Raw genomic sequence first — 19,800 nt, forward strand, 5'->3', positions numbered from 1 at the left:
TGCATGTGTCTTGAAGCTTGGGGATACGTAGCCGTTGCCCAGCCCAGTGTCGGAGAATCCCCGGTACGGCAGGAGCTTCCTGGTACGGCGGGGGCGCGCGGTGGGTCAAGGGGTGCAGAGACCAACAGTGGTTAATCCGATCAAGTTTATCCGATCTCGAGGTTCCCGCGACGACTCCATTCTGAGCTTCGGTATCGTGGAATCGGTCTTGCCCCCAGCTAAGCTGTCGCAACAATCACCCGACGACACCCGACACGGTCAATTGAGTACGGAACCCCCGTGCGCTCATTGTATTCCGCCCCCAGATTCGCTAATTGATTCCTCCCCTTCGCACAGCACCTCAAAATGTCCTCCGCCGCGACTCCCCGATTCTGGGCCGGGCCCCTTCGATACTGCCGCTGGGCCTCCCGCGAGAAGCCCGCCTACTTCTGGTCCGTCGTCATTGGCGCCCTTGGCCCCATTCAGCTTGTCATTGTCCCTCCCGTCAGGAACTTCCTCGGCGACTACAACGCACCGCCAATCCCCGTGACGTACCCTGGTGAGTCGTTCTACACTGCAGAGGGCGCAAGGGGAGGCTAACATCCATGTGCAGTCCCTACCGGGCCCAGGAAGCAGCTGTCAGGCTACGATGACGAATGACCACAGCCGAATCATCAAACATGGAAGTGGACAAAAATTAAAGCAACGGTGCTTTGTAAATACGATGGCGTTTGAGCTTCAGACGGCAAGCATGGGAGAACTGGGGCTCTGGGTGAGCTACCGAATCGGAACTGTAGCTCACGGGGTTGTTCCCCAGGAAGGACCGAGAACAAGGGTTACGCTGTACACTAACTCTCATGCCAAGCCCCGTCAATTCACTTAGAGTACGCGCAATGCATCTTGAACGATCGTGGTTGAGAGTTATCAAGGAGTACGCCGATTCCATGCTAGCCTGGAAGTAGATCGATCCGCTATGCTCGAGATTGACGAAGTCACCACAGACGCCTCGCTCCCTTTACATACTCGCCCGCAAGCGATTGCTATTGCTACCCCCTGCCCAACCTTTGGCACCGTGCAGACTCTATCTGTCCCGCTGGACAAGATTCCACTCGTACTAAGAAACGAAATTAGCAATTACCTTCCACGAATACCGGGCCAAGGACTACTTACCACTCGCCCATCGTCATCACCGGTGTAGACACACTGCGGCATAGGCGCGATGCAAGTCACACCGGCGTCGTAGTTGGCCCCCACTTCCGAGCGCGGATCGACGTGGTCCAACCGCCGAAGCAACTCCAACACCCACTTGCCGTTCTTGACGCACTTCTTCCATACGTTCACGCGTCCCCTCTTGTGACCAGTGAAGACAAGGTAGTTTTCGAGCCACTCGTTTCCGGCGCCTTCGTAGAAGGCACAAGAGTGCACGTAGTCATCCGGCTCGGTGCAGACATTCTGGTCCAGTATAACCGTGCCATTGATGGTGTAAAGAACGACGTTTGGACCAGACCCAAGCATGATCTCGCCAGAAACATCGTTGATGCGGGCGCATTCGACGGCTCGAGAAAGCGGCAGCTTCCGAATAAACTCGAGACGATTGAGGTCCCAAACAAAGGCTTGGCCGTCAGTCGACACTGACACGAACGTGCTGAAGGACTTGGACACTGCGATGTTCGTCACAGGTGCGCGATGGCCAAAGAGTGACGAACGGGGGAGCAGGTCCGCCACTTTGCCGGGGGCAGTCTGCACCGCGTAAACGGATATAACGCAGTCCTCTCCAGCCGTGATCAGTGTCTTGGAATCAGCAAAGGTAGCGCAAGACAACTGCCCAATATGAAGATTCTCGAAGAGTCCCGCGGGCTTCTGCTTCTTAGCCAAGGTCCCACCAAAAGCTGTGTCGGGCTTCCTTACCTTCCGGTTGTCGCTGAAGAAGAAACGGACACTGTTGTCCGCGTAGCCCCATTCGAGGAACTTGTCATAGGGGGCAACATTCAGACGGAATGGCGAGGCGCATATGAGCCTATCGATTTTGGGCGAATAGATCAGAGAAGCTACCCTCTCGTGGGATTCTGTTTCGTTGGTTAGCTTGAGCAGACACGTGGGGGCGAAAAAGACTTGCCTAGCAATGGATGCGATAGCCTGGTAAGAGCATAGACGGACGTGTCCAATCGTCGGGTCGGGCAAGACGCATGCTCACGAGCGGGGTGAGGTCGTGTAAAGACTTGGTGTGGTGTTTGACCAAAGTTATGGATGACACCCGCGGTGATGCGTCTCTCCTGCGGATCGCTGATGTTGTCCAGGTCGGTGGCGCCTCTATACGAGAGATGGTGAAAGACGTTGAGGCTGTCAACGGCGGCATCGCCTCTCTGCTTGAACCCGAATACTAGATCGATCCAGTTGTGCAGATGCTGGCTGACGTACGGACTCTCAAGTGCCTCGCGGTGCTTGGCAATGAAGATCTTGGGGTCTCCCTTGGCCCAGGGAGGCAGGACAACATTATTAACCCTCGCCCCTGTGCTCTCACGGTTGCCAAAGTTGTACTGGTTAATGTTGGTGAGAAACTCTGGAAGACAAAAGAACTCTGGTATCAACTCCCTGATGTCTGCCTTGTTGTCGCAGGAAGCAGACTGCCACGCATGAGGGATGGACTGGAAAAGACGGTCTGCGTGGTCGAACGATCCGCCCTGCAGGAGAATGTATGACTGAACGAAAGGCGGGAGGCGGATGAGGTACGAAGACACAATCATAGCCGAAGAGTAGTGAGTGCCATAGTGGAAAGGAGTCTCCCCTATCTCAGACAGAGCGTTGTAAGACTCCTTGAAGCCTGAAACACGGCTTGCTGTCTGAGCGCCCATCGGCTTCGAGAGATCGCGAAAGGAAGCGGGGTCGTTCAGATTCAACTCCTCACTTGTGTAGTCTGCGAGGACCCACGGGAAGACAGGATATTGTGTCAAATCATTAAACGTCCGGCCGGCCATCGTGTTGACGAGCATGAGATAGTGAAAATTGGACATCTCCCCCTTCTGCCACTTCTTCATGGCGGGGTTCCAAGGAGTTGAATTGAAGATGCTTCCAAACTTGGAACCAAAGCCTTGGGGCATCTCCTCAGAGACCTTGAGGGCTTCCAGACGCCAGGCATCTTCGGGGTTCGGTAGTGAGCTAGCAGCGTTGGTGTGTGGCGCCTTGTTCATCAGCTTGCCAAAGACCTCGTCTCTCAGCACCGGGTTGATGGACGTCAGTAAGTAGCTGCGTCCATCTGTGAAGAAGATTTCAATAGCAACGTCCCGGAACAAGAAACGTCTCTTAGAGATACTGATAACGTCGTGCCACCGCCAACTTCTCGACTCCTGTTCGCTGCGACTTGAGCTCTGGCGTTGCTCAGTGGTCTTGGCATCGGTAATTATCTCTGAGAAGGGATCTCTTTCCTCGGGAGGAGCTTGCCACGCGTTGACGATCTCGCCAGAAGCGCATTGGAAGACGTTGTCCATGATGTACAAGGCATCTTTTCCAATGATGAGGATACCCTCGCAGCCCTCCAAACCGACGATTCGTGAGATGTTGTACACCGCCTGGACTTGGTCACCCTGCTCAAGTCGTCGCATGACCTTGCGATTTTTATCCTCGAACCCATCGTCGCCCTCGTTGGCGTCGTTTGGATCGTCGACCAGCTCGAAATCCTCTTCGGCACCGACGCCGGACTCGTTTGCCTCTTCTTCCTGGTCCGTCTCGGCTGGTGTGTCGGAGACCTCTGCCTCGCCATCAAGGCTAGAGATGGCCTTTATACGGGACGATGCCGGTGTGGGTGCCTTGATTGGCGATGGTGCGATCTGGGCGGCTACCATGTCGGTGCTCACCTTGAGGGCAGACGGGGTCATAGACTCCCCTGCTCTCCTCTTTGGCTGGTAGTCGCTATGTTTATTGGAGTAGTCGGGTAGAAGCCTCAGGCGCATTCGGTTGCGCCCCTCCGTACGGTCGAGCTTCCACTTGAGCTGTGTCTGCTCGCTGAAGACGGCCCCCGGACGCCGCAGGTCATTGTCCATCTTGACGAACGCAGCAGCTAGGAAGGCCATGTCATCTTGCTGGTCCTGAGTCAAGCGTTGATGCTTGAAGTGCTCGCTTGTGAAGATGCTCTTCATCCAAGCACCGTTGGCCATGTCATGCCGCAGAAGAACATTATCAATACTGAGTGCTTCCATTTGCCACGCTTTTAGTCGGTCTCTGCGCTTCGCCAATCGGAACTTAGCCGAATCAACAGTTCGCTGGTTTTCGACAGCCACAAATTCTTCCCAGATCTTGGAGCTCCCGCCAAAGAAAAAGGCATCGAGCGACGCACGATGCTGATCCACCCATTCAAGGAACGCTTCATCATCAACCTCGGTGAGTTTAACAACGAATTCCTTCGTCAACTGTTGTTGGTCTGTCGCCACGTTTTGGCGGAACAAAACCTTGGACTCTTGTGGCTTTTGCACAAGCATAATGCGCATGATGGTAGCTGTGGCGGACCTTATGGCTACCCGGGAGTCCACAAGTTTCCTGTAAAGTTGGTACCAGAAAAGCTTCATGTACTCCTCCTCGTCTGAGAGAGAGTCTAATATAGGGGCCTGCCAGTATAGGATGTTGCTCATAAAAGCCTTTGCATTGATGTCTGGTGTGTCGGGATCATCCAGCTCAGAGAACCGAAGCAGAAGCAGTTTGAGGAAGCTTTGGCGTGTCGTGGCCACAGCTTGACTACAGAGACGGACGCTCTTCAAAGTAGAGACTTCGGGCCTCTGTAGGTATTCAAGTACCATACCAGCGAATTCTAGCATTGGCTCCGTACCATTGATAAACCAGCCTTCGAAGATAGCGTCCGTGACGTGTGCGGCTAATCTACCCATGTTGGTGAGAACCTTTGGCTCGCATAGAACCCCCTGGTTCGACTGAACGTGGTTCCCAAGTTGTTGGAGTGTCTTCCTGAGGACAAAGGATTCGAAGTAAGCCTGGTGCTCTTGGAACCCAGGTGGGATCTTCAAGAACAGTCCGAAGCCAGGGAACTCCTTTCGCGTGAAGACCTGGTCAATAAATACGCTGATGACCAACTCTAGTAAGCCATCAAGGGCTGCGCTGCTAGGCTGTTGCGATTCGACCTTCTTCTTTGGCGACATGGCCGGGGCAAAGCGTGCTGCACTGGGGGCTTGGGGAGATGTTTGATTAGTGAGCATCACAAAACCGGATGCCTTCCGGAGAGGAGTGCCGCGGGGGGTTCCGGCCAATGTAGCAATCGCATCCGTGCTCGTCGTGCGAATGATGGGACCAGGCTGGGAGCCGGCAAGGGGACGGATCATCACGTCTCCGCCTTCAAATGTGAGCGCCGAATCTCGTGAGTTAAGCTCGGTGTCTGGGGTGACGGCATCGGTGCTAACGATGATGGGGTAACAGGCCCATAGCAGGTACCTGACGTACTCGGACGTCAAGGCAAAGTCTCCGAAGTCGGCGGAGCGAGAGTGCAAATCTGATAGAAATCGAACGACGGTAAGGAGCATGGGCGCATGGTCTGACGTATTTTCGACCTCATGCTGAGCACCATTTGCCACTGATGCGTATGTCAGCACACTCATCCTAGTATGTGAGCAACAGGACCTACCTCTCGCATCGATGCCCCTAGTATCCATTGACTTGGCCCGGGGCCGTGTGTCTAGCCCTTCGAAGCCGCTTGCAAAGAGGTTGCGCGGCTTTTGAGGCGAGTTTGGATCCTCCTGGTTTCTCATAACGTCTTTCAACCCATGTTGTAGCATTGACGTCAATACTTGAAGACATTCTGGGTAGAGGACCCTCGTTTTGCCGAATGTTTCTAGCAAGCTTGATAATTCAAAGTTGCGATCCAGGTCGACATTGGCCACGTCAAACCCGAAAAGGATGCTGAAGCATATGGGCCACAGCGAAGGAACATACCACCAGCGTTTGAGTCGGTGTGCCATGATGGTGAAGCCGCCAGTTTTCCCCGAGAACTTGGCTGTGTAGGCTGAGCCGTGGGTGATGAGAAGTCTCGCTAGGATCTTACTGCCGTACACCACGGTTTCGGGGTCGTCATTGGCCAAAAGATACAGTAGCCACTGGTCCATACTCAATAAAAATAGTTGGTTTTCGTCAGACGGTGGTCTCACCTTGTTCGTCACTGTCCTTGCAAACTTGCGGATATTGGCCAGATTGCCCTTTTCACAGAGAAGAGTTGAATATATTCCCAGGATCCTTGCACCAAGCTGCTTCTTGGTGAGGATTCGTGAGGACGTATTCGAGGGGGTGCTGGAATCGAAGGTGGCTCGCCGCGCAAAACCAGAAGCAGGGGTTCTAGCGATCGCAGATATAGGTTTAGGGGTCCTGACCAAAGAGGCTGTCGGTGAATGGTAGGCATAAGTAATGAACAGAGCGAGAGACCTATGCACCTCGGCTGTGTAGTTGCATTTCACAAGATGTTCTAAAGCCGTCATGAAGTGCGGTAGTACTTCTTCTGAAATTGACTCTGCTTTCATCGCATCGAGTAGTCGTTTGACAATCCCTGTGACTGTCAGTAACTCCAAGGCTTTGTCTAAAAGTGCACTTACTCATGCGCATTAACCGTCTGCTGTTGAACTGGTGATACTTGCTCTTAACAGAGAAAGTTACAAACTGCTTGTAGTAGAGCCCCTGGGTGATAGGGGCAGATCGTCTCCAAGTGTCAAAGTCAATCAGCAGGATGCGATAGGCTAGAGGATTGACGATGAAGGACTCTAGAGGCTCAGCATGATTGTATCCCACAAAATCAAGGACAAGGCTGAGAAGTTGAAAGCTCAGTTTGTCCCTCTCTTCACTTGTGATCAGCAATCGTAGGTTAGCGTTATCAGCACTCAAGTTGATGGTATATCCCAGCTTTGCTCTCAGGAGCATGCCGAGGATGGCATAACCGTTGTCGCGCTCCATGGCTTCACTGTTCCTCCAGCTCTTCTTAATGCAGAGAAATGTCATCTCAACAGCACGAACAGTTTCCTCCACCGAGGTTGCTCTTTCGACAATCTTGAGAGCTAGGGGAGTGAAGCCAGCAAGGCGCCAGAAGTTATCGTCAAAGTAAGAGGGCATGACGACCACAGGATTACCGGTCAGGACAGCTACCCCTTGAGAGCGCGCCAACGCGTCCAGCAGGCATGGCAGTGCAGCATTGATGGCAATTGCCGAGCCACTTCTGTGTGTCATCTGAGTAAGACTCGTTGCAGCAGGCCGGGGCAAAGCACGGTAGAGCTGAGTGTCTTGGTAAGCACCATCCTCTCGAAAGACGCCTGATGGAAGAATGCTTAGGAGGATCTTCTGCTCAGGCAGCAGGCTGCCTGCCTTGTCCCTGATGGCTCTGATAATGTCCGAAGACTCATCTCTCCCCGGGTGGAAAACTTCGTTTCTCAAGCCCAGGCTTGCAGAAGCTTCATATGTCTGAAAGCCACCTAGGCTATCCTGAAAGTTGCCTTGATACCTCGGGGAGAGGCCATAGTGAACGGCGAGAAAATCGTCACTCAAAACATCCTCGAAAAGATGCGCAGAGGCCAGGGACCATTTGGAGAATACCAGGCCGGGTCCAAGCTGATTGGACAGGTCCCTCGGTGTTCCTAAGAATGCTTGGACGGGGTGCGGCTTGGCGTTGGTGGATGTAAAAGACGCAAAACTTTCAGTGCTGCCGTTTGCAAAGGGCGGCGACGAAGGGTAGGCGCACTTAATCTGCTCCACAAACTCTCCGTTGACGTATAGCGAGGCTTTGCTGGTAGTCATTGTCTTGGGCCGTCTGTGAACTAGGGCAATGTGGTACCACTGCTTGTCTTTGAATGATATGCCCTTGAACCTGACGCTAGGTCGGCTGGATGTGACGGAGGTCTGTAGGATGAAGTTGCGAGTATCCCGTTCAAGGTACATCAAGAGGAAGCAGGTCTGAGTTGCATCGAAAACGCCAAAGAGGGTGGTGTGAGAGTTAGGGTCAAATCGATCCACGCGGACCCACGCCGTGAAAGTGTATCCTGAAGATGAGTTGGGAGGGAACGGCCGGCCAAGCGTCGGCAGTTCGATGGAGGAATGACCGTGTAACGAAAGATCGAATTGGAAGAACGGAGGACCACTGTATGTCGAGGTCATCTCCAGGCTGAATTCGGAAGCCTCAGGTGATGTACTTGCGAGCAGGAACTGGGTGTCTGCTGGCTGGTTGAAGCCTAGGTACATAAGCTTCTTGCAGATGATGAGCAACTTGTCTTTCTCAGCCTGGTCGAGTTTTGGAGCGGGATCGAACAGAACACGGAGCAAACGCGATAGTACGCCGGTAGCATGGAGAGCGGCGAGATTGAACGTGGAGATTGAGACGACGCTCGACATGATCTCCAGAACTGCCATCGAGCAGGAGTTTGCCGGCATGTCTTGCCCTCTTGGTATAGATTCCCAGAATCCCACGACAGCCCGTAGGATCTCTGGGTTTCGGAAAACGGCCTTTTTGTGGATGAGGCTGCGCACCTCCTGGGCAATATCCCTTGTTTGTGGGGTATTCGGGGTTGCTGGCTGCTCTTCGCCGCCTTCGTGGGCTTCTTTCGGGTCCGTTGTGGCTTCCTGCACGTTTGTCTCCAGGTGTGAGGCAAGGGACCGGCAAAGGACATCCACGTTGTTGTCACCCAGCGAGAACGCCAAGAGCTTTCCAAATAATTGGCAGTTGGTCCACAAGTCGGAGTCACTTCCGCCTAGCCCGACGCTGGCGATGGTCTGTTCGAGAGCCTCCCATCCGCCGCCTTCTACTCTGTGACGGAAGTAGCGCTTGTTCCCAGGATGACCCAAGAAGGCGGCGGCGAAGACATCCAGCACGGCTTCTAGCAAACCGAACAGCCCCTCCTTTTCTTCTTTTGTCCGGCGCTGGGGGTTATAAAAGCCGGAAAAGGATCGCAGCACATCGAGGAGACGGTGGAAGCCGTGCAAGTGTCTGAAATCATCTTGGGGCGGACTCGGCGGTTCGGGGGCGGCAATATGCTGTCGGATTTGGCGCAGGCCCTTGAGGAGAACAGGAAATTCGGGGTAGCCATTGTTGGTGCGTCTGGTTGTGCCAGCAGCGAGAGTGTCGAGTAGGCCGCGCAGGATTTCGAGAGCTTTCGAGTTGGCAGCACTGTTGGATCTGGACGACGCCGAGGTGGAGGATCGATAACGCCTCGATACGTGAAGAGTTGACATGATTCTGTTTCTTGCTATTGCAGCAGCTCCTTCATTCCAAAAGCTTCAGTCCCAGAACCCACCGAGGGTCCAGGCAGCGGTCAAAGCTGGTCGGCATCGAAAGTGAGATGCGGCGCGGGGTGGGACGGCAGCTCACAGCTTGGGCAGGAATGGGGCGTAAAAAGAGGGGGTTTCCCCTCTTCGTTTTATATATACAAGGAGGGGTGATGATGTATCGTGACGATGCAAAAGAAGCAGTTTTTGAAAATGTTGGTATACTCGGAATAGCTGCGACAAAGTCCAATAGCCAACCTAATACGCGTTATCGCGGAGATTGTAGCGGGAGCTGCAAGTGTCAGCCTTGAGCAGTGAAGGTGTGGCGTGAACGGGGGGTCTCAGTGGCTGCCTCGTCTTGCAGAAAGACAGGCAAGAGCGTCAGACGCGCCAGCCGTTTTGTGAAATAGTGGGGTAGGAATGGTGGCGGTGCTGCGGCCCATACTGCGACGCTCGGCTCCTCCATAAACCTGCTCCAGCTGTCGATGTACATCCTACGGAGGTTAGCAAAGCACTTGTGTTTTCCAAATGGATCGGTACGCCCCGCGGGTACTGGCCTAATGTTCAATACGCTGGACGAGGTTTACATAAACTGCCTACTGACCGACCTGGCTAGAGGTACTAGTAGGTGTATCCTTAGGTATGTGGACAGTGCCTTGGGCGCTCAGGTCTGATGGTCCCGGTCGCATTTCACGGAGACGATGCTGATACACACTTCCCCCATTCTATTCATGGAACCTCTCATATCGCGCGGATCATACCTTGGCTTAGGGTAATAGGTAATGGCCAGCGTACACTCGCATCACATGCGAGGCAAGATACTACTTCATAGACAGATTGGCTATTAATTTATGTTTTTCTGGGTAGCAAATGCGTGCATACATCTAGCATTATCTCCAGTGACATCCCACCCTCCTTCACCAAGTCGAGGGGACTCCTGTCTTAGCTGCAGTAGACAGATAAGATACGGTATCGAGCTGCCCACTCAGACACGGCTGACAGAAAGTCAGCCGTCGAGCAGCGAGGATGGGCCGAGATACGGATAGCTTCCGTTACTCAAAGCCAGCATGGATAACCCGAGTGGAGCCCATTGAAACATGCGCGCGCGCTTCATCCCATCTGAGCTCGCATCCAGACTCTTGATACTTACATGTACCGTATTGGTAGACCATTGTCCGGCTCTCCGGTCGTTGGCTCGACCCCCGAGTGCAGAGCTGACGCGAGCGGGCTTGTCTATTTTGCGTGGGTGGCGAAACAACTGTACATATATGTACTCAGGTGAGCGTCTGTGTTGGAGGGAAACACCCTCCCCTCATTGATGCATGAAACCCACCAAACCAAAGCTAGAAACACATCTAAGAGCCAGAAACACGAATCAGTCGGTGAAGACCTATCGGTCTTTCCATTTGCGTTGAGTCAGTGACCGGCCTTGAACGCGAGCCATGACAACACCATGGCAACAAACAAAGAATTGGTCGACTGCCCATGTGTCATATCCCCATTGACCGGTGGGGGCCGTTCAAGCGACTATGGGCTCGCGCTGCTGGGTATTCTTCCGGAACGTTGCTACATCTAGGAATAAGCTTGGGCGGTAATAGGGAGGTTTCAGTCTGGGCCTTCCCAGACACCGAGACCAGGGACCCATTCTTTTCTTGGGTTAAGTACCTCAGTCTTGCGATGACGGCGGTAAATGCGTTCGTTGATCGACGAGGCTGTCGTCGGTATTGCTGCACCGTCTTCATAAGGATCCATATCGAGGTGGCGTGGAAGGCCCGATCATGGCCTTTTCGGACAGCATGGTATAGATGGCGTGCTGAGCTGCAACCTTTAGCACTGACAATCCGACTCGCAAGCTCGTAGCCTACTTTTTTTTTTGTTACAGAGAAGTCCCTGACCCGGAAAACACTTTGACAGCACTCGGACGAGTGTTTCTCCCGCTGGCATGCGGGCCTCGACGTCTGCCCCCGTAAGTCCCCATTTGAGTATTCGAGAACCTGGATGAATAGATGATGTCCACCGGCTTCAGAAACCTGGGCGGTTGGCGGCTGACTATCAGCTCCGCGTACCAAGTTCTGGCTGACAGTCTGGCTAGCTAACGGCTGGCACATCGCCTCCGGCTGGCTTGGCTTGAACACACCTGTTTCTTAGGCAGCTCCAACGCCAGACTGCCCCCGATGACGGGAAGGCAGGGAAGTGAGGCACGTGCCAGGCACCACACGGAGGCGTCCTCATCTGACCTGTGGGTCAGGCGTACTAGGTAGGCTAGCTCTGATCAGCGTAGCGTTGCTGTGGGCCTCGTCTCCCCCGCCTCCAAGGTTCCAGTTCGGACAGCTCTTGAACCCGTTCCAGTCGGAGCTTGAGCAACGGGATGACAGGGCAGAGCAGGGCGGCAGCAAAGGTACCCTGGGGGATAAGCTCCAGCATTGCACCACCTGACCGATAGCGCGTCAGCTTCACCTCGTAAGAGTGATTGGCACCGACGAAACTCCAGGCGCCCGGTGGCTCTGGGGGCCTGTCCTCCCTTTCGCCTTGGATTTCATCCTGGGTGGGTTTTTTATGTACTGTAGGAGATCCTGTGTTGTCGGACACCTTATTGCAATTGATCGCATCATCACTGAGCAAGTCGCCGCGAGGCCAAGGCAAGCCGGGGCGCCATCGTCCGTCCGAGGTTAAAGGTGCAGGCAACCGTATAGCGACGCAGAAGACAGTCGAGAAGGCGAGGCACAACTACCAGAACACGACATGTGCGGTGTCCCCCTATGAATGATCGAGAGCAGATCCCAACGAAACGGCAAAAGCTTTGAGTGTCGAGATAAGACGGGATGGCAGCACCCGCGAAGCTTCAGGGTCCTCCGGATAGATCTGCCTCGCCCTCCGCTCCAAATCGTCCATTACGCGTTATCGCATGCAGCGCTATGCGGGATATGCGGACTGTGTGGATATCAGGTGGGTTGGAGGGGAAGCTATTGCTCGGTTGAGACAATTGGGTGAAGAATGCGTAAGGAATGCTGATAGTGCGGTACATGGGATTGACTTTCCCATGTTGGAGGACCTGGCGCGGACTCGGCCACTGGATGTGTGGGTAGGCTGTCACCTGTGCCGTCCGTCGGTTACCTCAGTTGCCTCGTTGATCTAGACGGATAGATACACGAAGATAAGGCTGTCAGCGGTTGAAATCGACGAGTTCCCTGGAAACGAAGATGACCCGTTGATGTAGCTGGGTATGGTTTCTAGGAATATTGGGTGGAAAGGGAGGCAAGCGTGGCAAGGTAGGTACAGAGTACAATGCCCACTCTGCACTTTGTGACTGATTGCCTTCGTTTCGGCCTCAGTTCATGGAAGGCTTGGGGATGACGTCAACTGCTCTGCTGTGACTCTGACTCTCATGGGAGTGTTCTGTTTGCTACCTGGCCGTGTTTCTCGAAGAGTGCTGTTCGATTGGGAAATTGAACAGTTGCCAACACGGCTGAATGCCCATGATTTGCATCTCGACGAAGCTTGACGGATGGAGCTCCCATCAGAAAGGCAGCCGGATTGGTTCTGTGCCTGGGAACAGAGTTCTTGGAAAGTTCACATACCTAGGCAGGTAGGTGACAGAGGTACTGCACTACTACGTGTACCTACCTAGACAGCATAAAGCTCCAGCAAGCAGCTGCCTGTATCGAATATGGTGCCTGGCACAGCTCGGCGGGGAGGGTTACCAGGTAAGGTAAACACACGGTGACACACACACCTCTACGGTACGTACCTAGGAGCCCAGGGAATCCCCAAACGTGACCCCCTCTTATCGCATTGCCGAGGAAACCCTATCGAGTCATTCGATTGGCTCCTTTGCCCATCCATGGTCGGAGCTAGGCCGGTTTCGGCGACGTCAGCCACCCGCCGGCTCTTATCTTGTTGGCTGCGTCACACTGGGGCGGCGCAACCATCCTAAGGCCGATACGGGTACGCTACGGATACCTCCCTCACCCAGAGCTGTGCGCACGCAACCGCCGTTGCCTTCCTTCCCTTTATATATGCTCCCTCCCGCCCTCCGAAACCCCATTCACTTGTCCTCCTGCTCCATCTCTCCCCCATCCCACCCCTCCTTCATCAGCATCATCCACCCTACCACTCCATTGAGTATTCGTCCTTCTCTGGCGACTTCGGCAGCTTCAATTTCCTTCTTGTTATCGTAACGAGCGTCTCCGGTAGACCCTTCACACAACCATATCACCGCCCATCATGAGAGGCTTCATCGGTGCCGTGGCCGGCCTTGCCGCTGTCGCCAGCGCCACTCCTTCTCTCTCCATTGAGACCATCCACGACGGCGCCGCTCCCATCATTTCTTCCGTCAATGCCGAGGCTGTGCCGAACTCGTACATTGTCAAGTTCAAGAAGCACGTCTCGGGCACTGGTGCTGAGGACCATCACAGCTGGGTCCAGCAGATTCACTCTTCATCCCAGGATGAGCGTCTTGAGCTGCGCAAGCGTGGCCAGGAGCCCCTGGTTGACAATGTCTTCCACGGCCTGAAGCACACCTACAAGATTGGCAAGGACTTCTTGGGTTACGCCGGTCACTTCGACGAGACCACCATCGAGAAGATCCGGAGACACCCTGACGTAAGTTCGACCCTCAAATATCCCGCTTGATGATGTCCCCAACATCAAGTCCCCCTATTCAAGCTCGGTGCGCGGCGCAGCTGGTCTTGGCCTTTTTGGCCCCATCGGACTCGGGAGCGATTCGCCCCCCTAGCTTCAGTCATCGTATCTTAGCGAAACTGTTTGCTGACACATCATTCTGCAGGTTGAGTTCATCGAAGTCGACACCATTGTCCACACGCAGGTTCCTGTCAAGTCCCAGGATGCCCAGATTGAGGACACGTGCGAAGGCGAGCTCGAGAAGCTGGCCCCCTGGGGTCTAGCTCGTGTCTCCCACCGGAAGTCCCTGGGCTTCGGTACCTACGACAAGTACCTCTACGCCGAAGATGCTGGTGAAGGTGTCGACGCCTACGTGATCGACACTGGCACCAACGTTGACCACGTTGATTTCGAGGGTCGCGCCAAGTGGGGCAAGACTATCCCCACTGGTGACCAGGACGCCGATGGCAACGGTCACGGCACTCACTGCTCCGGTACCATCGCCGGTAAGAAGTACGGTGTCGCCAAGAAGGCCAACGTCTACGCTGTCAAGGTTCTCCGCTCTAACGGTTCCGGCACCATGTCCGACGTTGTCAAGGGCGTTGAGTGGGCTGCTACTTCTCACTCCGAGCAGGTTCAGGCTGCCAAGGATGGCAAGCGCAAGGGCTTCAAGGGCTCCGTCGCCAACATGTCACTTGGTGGTGGCAAGACCCAGGCTCTTGATGCCGTTGTGAACGCTGCTGTCGACGCCGGTATCCACTTTGCCGTCGCTGCCGGCAACGACAATGCCGACGCCTGCAACTACTCCCCCGCTGCCGCTGAGAAGGCCGTCACTGTCGGTGCCACTGAGCTCGGCGACCGCCGCTCTTACTTCTCCAACTACGGAAAGTGCACTGACATCTTCGCGCCCGGCACCAACATCAAGTCCACCTGGATCGGCAGCAAGTACGCCGTCAACACCATCTCCGGCACTTCCATGGCCTCCCCCCACATCTGCGGTCTCTTGGCCTACTACCTTTCTCTCCAGCCCGCCACTGACTCCGAGTACTCGGTTGCCCCCATCACCCCCGAGAAGCTCAAGAAGGCTCTTATCTCGGTCGGTACTGTCGGCGCTCTCTCCGACATCCCCAGAGACACTCCCAACGTCCTCGCTTGGAACGGCGGTGGCTGCAGCAACTACTCTGCCATCATTGAGGCTGGCAGCTACACTGTCAAGCAGGAGACCAAGGAGGCCACCATTGATGACCTCGAGAAGGCCATTCAGGAGGACTTTGAGGTTCTTTCCGGCAAGGTTGTCAATGGCGCTAAGAACGTTGGCACCAAGGCTGAGAAGCTTGCCAAGAAGATCCACAACCTCGTCGATGAGGAGCTGAAGGAATTCCTCAGGGAGACTTCCTTGTAAGCGTCGCTGTCAAAGCGCCAAAGGGTCCTTGTTTTTCCTTTTTCTCTTGATTCAACGACACTGTACGCATAGGGTTACCGCTGGATGGACGGGCTGGGATGGACGCATCGCTTTTACAGCTACATACAGATCTCATAGCACAACAAATTAAGTTTCCTTACCTTATCATTACTTGGAAGCCTTGTACGCACCCGTTTTAAACGAAGCTGGATGTGACGACTGGGAATGTGTTTTTCGTATGGCTTAGCAACTACTTACGTGAACCCTATCTAAGCGCCCTAAAGGGCTGCGATGCCGGTCAGCCAACCTCTGCCGCCTGTCATGAGTAAGCCCGTCATGCATCCCACTATCCGATGGGTGACACTGATCGGATTGTCTGGGAGGAGCTGTTACCAAAACTTAGCGAGAATTCCACTATGTAGCACCTCCGTTACGTCAGTTGAATCTATCTTTGGTCAAGGCATTGTGTTTCAAATACGCGGGCGGTCCTCAATCTCGAAGTTGATTTACACTTTGCAGCTGGAATGCGTTTCCCTCCCATCAAGGAATAACAACAGCTGGATCCTGCCGACGCCACCTCATGCCTGCCCAAACCAGGTATTGATCATGGATCCTTCTGCTTACTGCCTCCCCTAGATCCAGACGTGCCTTCCGTTCCCCATCTTACAGAGTTCACACAGCCCCCGAGAAGGAGCGATCATGGACCTCAACGGCGGCTGCTCGTTTCCTCGCGGCTCTGCTAAAGCGCGGTCGCCTTCCTCGTCCTCCTCCATGTAATCCATCTCGTCCTTCACAGCTCATCATTTCTCAATTTGCGCGGCACTTCTTCGAGCTCCCACAGCTTGCTTTTGGTTAGCACTAGCCCGGATCTCGGAAGTAGACTACCACCAGCTTCAGTTAAATCTCTCTAGCCCCCTACTTTATACCTAGGTCGCCGCAAAGTCGGTCTTGTTCCGGTTGCCTAAAGCCCCTCTACCATCCCTTGCACCTCTATGCGGCGACGCAACAGTACTAAGTCGGGGTCGACGCTGACCCGAAGCAAGTCCACAGCCTCCTTTCGCTCTGCTGTCCAAAGGTTGGAGCATATTGATCCAGTCATTGCCGAAAGAGACGCTCACATTGCTGCTACCTTATCCTTCTGCCGCGTAGGCCTTGCTTCCGACCCAGAAATAAGACCTTGGCTTTCTCGCAACCACAGCCGCTCTAGCCGTATGGAATCCTGGCCAGAGGACCCCACGGGTGACGACCGTTTCCAGCATGACTTCGAAGAGAATGGTATACGTCGCCAGCAAAGCGTCCGCTTCGTCGGGCAAGGCTCTCGTTCAAAGAGGCCTCAAAGTCAGGAGAACGACGCCTCCTCGGATGCAGACACCATTCGACGTCGAAACATACTCAAGGATGTCGGAAATCGACCTCAGACCCAGTCGTCTGGCAAGGTCGGACGCTCTTCCGTGAGCACTTATACCACCAACTACGTTAACTCATTGCCACCAGTCGACTCATTTGGACCAGCGGACGAGTGCGCGCCTCCTCCAGCATCGTATCGACACCTACGCAAGTCGCGATCGATGTTTGCCCCGTTGAACCACACTCCAGCAACTACATACTCCTTCAACGATTCTCCGAAGCAAGTGAACAGAGATCCCTCGTTACAGCAACTGTTCGTGAAAGATACGAAGGTAAACAAATCTCCAACCGAGTCGGTGGGACTACGCGCTCCGAAATCAGCCAGCTTCCTCAAGCTGCGAGCCACCGCGAGTGATGCTCGAACCAGCAGTCGAAAACTGAACGATTTGGCGGTCCATGATGCCGAAGAGACTTTCCGCAGAAACATTGAAGACCAGCAAAAGCTGAAGCCACGGTCCTCTATATTCTTCCCACGAACAAAGAAGAGCCAGAGTTCCCTAGGTCTGCGCAAATCCATGAGAGAGTCCGGTCCCGATGCCCATCTCGCGGATACCGCAAACCCCCTAACCATCAGCAAGGACGCCTCTCTGCGGAAGAGGGCACGGAAGGTCTCCAATAGCCTAAAAGCGAAGCTGAAGGAGATATTCGGGCGCCGCAAGAAAGATAAATCGACTACTGTGGCAAACGAAAACGAGGCGGCAAATGTTGTTGGAAACGAAGACGGCATGGAGTCAGAGCAAGATGATCCATATATGGATATCATCGATCCAGTTCTAACGGATGAGTGCTCCATCTCACAGGTCCCCTCCCGTGTACCTTCATTGCACAACGCATGCTCATCCCGCAGGCTTCGTTCCCGCCAAGGAAGCATAGAGAGCATCAGAAGCGAGAGAAAGGTGTCAAACGAAAAGTCGCGTGTGACCAGTTGGACAAGCTCAGGAACGTGTACCCTCGACAGTCAAAGTACATGGGGTGGCGAGCGTGATAAACAACGGCTGTCCATCATCAAAGAGAATGGTCCCCACTATTCGTCCTCTTCTTTTAGGCGACCAGGCATAGGTGACCGCAATCCTTACGAGTTGTCACCACCATCACTCTCTCCCTCGGGAGACCCAGCCCGTTCTGAGACATCAACGGACAAATCCAGAGCCTATCCGGCACTCATCGACCGCTTCCACGATATCAAACAGGACCACCATAAGAAGAAAGGACTGCAACAAAGTAGTGGCTGGGACTGGGACTTGGAAAGGCATAGGTCAAACCAACTACCAAAACTCTACAACGAACAAAGCATCATAGAAGTTGGGGAACAGAAACCGCCGACTATCAGATGCATCTTACAAGATGACGACGTATTTCAAGACAGTTCATTGGAGGCGTCACAAATAGGTTTTGGTATCGAAATCACCAACTCTCTTCCGAATGAAGCAAAATCATTGTCGGGAACAGCGGCTCACCATCGCCAGCGATCTGAGTCGGAGGCGACCCTTGCTTCTCAGAAAGCCCATCCAAGACCTGTTGCTGGTGATGGACATGGATCCCCACCCTCAAGGACATCCACAAGGCACAGCGAGGACATCGCGTTGGCCCCGAGGACCTTGTCAACTCGCAGTTCTGCCTTCTTTGGCAGTCCAACGTGTCAGCTATTTCGGACAAAAAGTCCTTACCGTAAGGCATTACAAGCATCAATCAAGGAAAGCAACCAAGCTTCGACCGGGCTACGTTCACCAACAATTTCGAGCCTCAATCTTGAGCTGATTCCTACTAGACGTCGCCCAAGTCTATCTGAAGAGGATCCACGTCTTGCCTACTCTGAGAGTATATACTCCGACGAGCTCCGCTCGTCACGAACCACACCACAGCTCAACAATAAACCAGCAGGGCCGGTTATTTTCCCCCGACACCCCAGTCATCGAGCGGCTCCTGTGCTTCTCGAAGAAGCCTCTTTTAATGGCGTATACTCGGAAGCTGCCATCGAACACAGTTCCGATAGAAGAGCCCTTACGACTTCCCAACGCAACACCCCCAGTGCCCGAGACACACAACTTGAGCCTCTAACATACACGCCCACAACACCAATTGATCGAGCAGTATCAAATGCAAGCTCAGTGGAGTGGAAGACGTGGCTCTCCGCCAACGCATCAAAGACTGATGCCAATCTGGTCAACGCCAGGGCCCAGGCTTTAACTGAAGTTCGATACTCGAAACCAAGCATGCCTAGAAACTACGGTCATGTGCGCGAGAACGCAGAAATTGAGGGCTCACAGTCTCCAACGTCGTATAAGCCGACATGTCCTACAACAGCCAGAGTACAGACGCCGCTCAGAACGATGAGCCACAACCCTCGTCAAGCATCGTCTGCCAGTAGAGTTGAGATTGGCACCAAGACACCAGTCTTTATAACTCCCAGAAGAGATGAGAACGCAGCTCCCAGGTCAGATGGGCGCGTTACCAAGCACCTTCGTGGTGTATACGGTCCTCCAACAATTCCGCCACGGAGCTCGTTACGCACAACTCCTTCAATGCCCCTAATACGACCTCGGTCTTCTCGGAACAATATTCCCATAAAGTTGGGGAACAGCGAGGCTTCAAAAATGCGTAGCTTCGACACAATGTCGAAACTCCAGACAGTTGAGGTTTCTCCAAGACCAAAAAGCCGATCTCCTATCACAAGGTTTGGGCGCAATGGAGGAGACAGTGAAATCCAGTCGTCGGCATCTAGCCCTAGACTTACAAGGGCGTTTAAGAAACAATTCGGTCCCTTACAGACCAAAGAAAATTCAAATGGTTCAAAGGGAAGGTCTCCTAGGAGGAAGGACGGTTCCATGCGCCACCACTTATGGAACTCCAGTGATCATGACATTGCCGACAGATCAGATGCAACAAACCACCAAGACAGGAAGCCTCAGACGGGAGAAGGCACGCAGATGCTCGAAAGCTTTTTGAGCAGCAGACGCCAGGTCTCTATCATGGGTAATGAATCAACAGTGTTTCTTTGAGACTAATGATCAACTCCTGTGCCGGAAAACGGTTGTTTCTGCTTGCAGAGTGCTTTTCACGCAGTAACGCCGACGAGTTTGACTTATGAGTTATGTCGAAAAGGCGGAGAATACCATAGAGAAGCATGGAGTTAATGGAACAGACGTGGTCGGGCCCCTAATAAT

At 53.8% G+C, this 19,800-nt stretch overlaps 8 protein-coding genes across 8 annotated transcripts; 5 read left to right on the forward strand and 3 right to left on the reverse strand.

Annotated features, from left to right (window-relative positions):
• The first annotated feature begins 136 nt into the window (after positions 1 to 136).
• LY79DRAFT_566330 (NADH-ubiquinone oxidoreductase 9.5 kDa subunit) lies at positions 137 to 873 on the forward strand. The gene is made up of 3 exons (XM_060558807.1): positions 137 to 266; positions 337 to 538; positions 593 to 873. Exons 2-3 carry the CDS (start codon positions 346 to 348, stop codon positions 637 to 639), a joined length of 240 nt encoding a protein of 79 aa, XP_060409869.1. The 5' UTR covers positions 137 to 266; positions 337 to 345; the 3' UTR covers positions 640 to 873.
• On the reverse strand, positions 874 to 9,506 carry LY79DRAFT_566334 (beige/BEACH domain-containing protein). The gene is made up of 7 exons (XM_060558808.1): positions 6,558 to 9,506; positions 6,120 to 6,511; positions 5,600 to 6,068; positions 2,096 to 5,548; positions 1,888 to 2,045; positions 1,150 to 1,836; positions 874 to 1,093 (listed from the first exon to the last, which is right to left on the reverse strand). Exons 1-7 carry the CDS (start codon positions 9,172 to 9,174, stop codon positions 1,061 to 1,063), a joined length of 7,809 nt encoding a protein of 2,602 aa, XP_060409870.1. The 5' UTR covers positions 9,175 to 9,506; the 3' UTR covers positions 874 to 1,060.
• Positions 9,507 to 9,704: 198 nt separating this feature from the next.
• On the forward strand, positions 9,705 to 10,074 carry LY79DRAFT_566336 (uncharacterized protein). The gene has a single exon (XM_060558809.1). It carries the CDS (start codon positions 9,881 to 9,883, stop codon positions 10,037 to 10,039), a length of 159 nt encoding a protein of 52 aa, XP_060409871.1. The 5' UTR covers positions 9,705 to 9,880; the 3' UTR covers positions 10,040 to 10,074.
• A 98-nt stretch (positions 10,075 to 10,172) lies between these two features.
• On the forward strand, positions 10,173 to 10,612 carry LY79DRAFT_369912 (uncharacterized protein). Its single transcript, XM_060552823.1, has one exon. It carries the CDS (start codon positions 10,305 to 10,307, stop codon positions 10,524 to 10,526), a length of 222 nt encoding a protein of 73 aa, XP_060409872.1. The 5' UTR covers positions 10,173 to 10,304; the 3' UTR covers positions 10,527 to 10,612.
• On the reverse strand, positions 10,594 to 11,487 carry LY79DRAFT_369896 (uncharacterized protein). Its single transcript, XM_060552822.1, has one exon. It carries the CDS (start codon positions 11,313 to 11,315, stop codon positions 10,698 to 10,700), a length of 618 nt encoding a protein of 205 aa, XP_060409873.1. The 5' UTR covers positions 11,316 to 11,487; the 3' UTR covers positions 10,594 to 10,697.
• LY79DRAFT_695654 (uncharacterized protein) lies at positions 11,324 to 12,232 on the reverse strand (the record flags this gene model as incomplete). Its single annotated transcript, XM_060564823.1, has 2 exons — positions 11,324 to 11,934; positions 12,140 to 12,232. The coding sequence occupies 2 exons, from the start codon at positions 12,230 to 12,232 to the stop codon at positions 11,470 to 11,472; spliced, it is 558 nt and encodes a 185-aa protein (XP_060409874.1). The 3' UTR covers positions 11,324 to 11,469.
• Positions 12,233 to 12,963: 731 nt separating this feature from the next.
• LY79DRAFT_566344 (subtilase) lies at positions 12,964 to 15,393 on the forward strand. Its single transcript, XM_060558810.1, has 2 exons — positions 12,964 to 13,809; positions 13,994 to 15,393. The coding sequence occupies exons 1-2, from the start codon at positions 13,432 to 13,434 to the stop codon at positions 15,227 to 15,229; spliced, it is 1,614 nt and encodes a 537-aa protein (XP_060409875.1). The 5' UTR covers positions 12,964 to 13,431; the 3' UTR covers positions 15,230 to 15,393.
• An 828-nt stretch (positions 15,394 to 16,221) lies between these two features.
• LY79DRAFT_524175 (uncharacterized protein) lies at positions 16,222 to 19,635 on the forward strand (the record flags this gene model as incomplete). Its single annotated transcript, XM_060555604.1, has 1 exon — positions 16,222 to 19,635. The coding sequence occupies one exon, from the start codon at positions 16,222 to 16,224 to the stop codon at positions 19,633 to 19,635; it is 3,414 nt and encodes a 1,137-aa protein (XP_060409876.1).
• Between the last annotated feature and the right edge of the window lie 165 nt (positions 19,636 to 19,800).

Source organism: Colletotrichum navitas, assembly GCF_030913465.1.
Source record: "Colletotrichum navitas strain CBS 125086 chromosome Unknown LY79scaffold_77, whole genome shotgun sequence".
NCBI classification, from domain to species: domain Eukaryota; kingdom Fungi; phylum Ascomycota; class Sordariomycetes; order Glomerellales; family Glomerellaceae; genus Colletotrichum; species Colletotrichum navitas.

Excerpts from the sequence above, each read along its gene's own strand:
- LY79DRAFT_566330 (XM_060558807.1), top strand. The coding sequence starts at position 346 with ATGTCCTCCGCCGCGACTCCCCGATTCTGGGCCGGGCCCCTTCGATAC. Across the intron at positions 539-592 it reads AATCCCCGTGACGTACCCTG|TCCCTACCGGGCCCAGGAAG; the intron begins GTGAGTCGTTCT and ends ATCCATGTGCAG.
- LY79DRAFT_566334 (XM_060558808.1), bottom strand. The coding sequence starts at position 9,174 with ATGTCAACTCTTCACGTATCGAGGCGTTATCGATCCTCCACCTCGGCG. Across the intron at positions 6,069-6,119 it reads CAAGGACAGTGACGAACAAG|TGGCTACTGTATCTTTTGGC; the intron begins GTGAGACCACCG and ends AGTATGGACCAG. Across the intron at positions 5,549-5,599 it reads TAGGGGCATCGATGCGAGAG|TGGCAAATGGTGCTCAGCAT; the intron begins GTAGGTCCTGTT and ends CATACGCATCAG.
- LY79DRAFT_566336 (XM_060558809.1), top strand. The coding sequence starts at position 9,881 with ATGGTCCCGGTCGCATTTCACGGAGACGATGCTGATACACACTTCCCC.
- LY79DRAFT_369912 (XM_060552823.1), top strand. The coding sequence starts at position 10,305 with ATGCGCGCGCGCTTCATCCCATCTGAGCTCGCATCCAGACTCTTGATA.
- LY79DRAFT_369896 (XM_060552822.1), bottom strand. The coding sequence starts at position 11,315 with ATGTGCCAGCCGTTAGCTAGCCAGACTGTCAGCCAGAACTTGGTACGC.
- LY79DRAFT_566344 (XM_060558810.1), top strand. The coding sequence starts at position 13,432 with ATGAGAGGCTTCATCGGTGCCGTGGCCGGCCTTGCCGCTGTCGCCAGC. Across the intron at positions 13,810-13,993 it reads AGATCCGGAGACACCCTGAC|GTTGAGTTCATCGAAGTCGA; the intron begins GTAAGTTCGACC and ends ATCATTCTGCAG.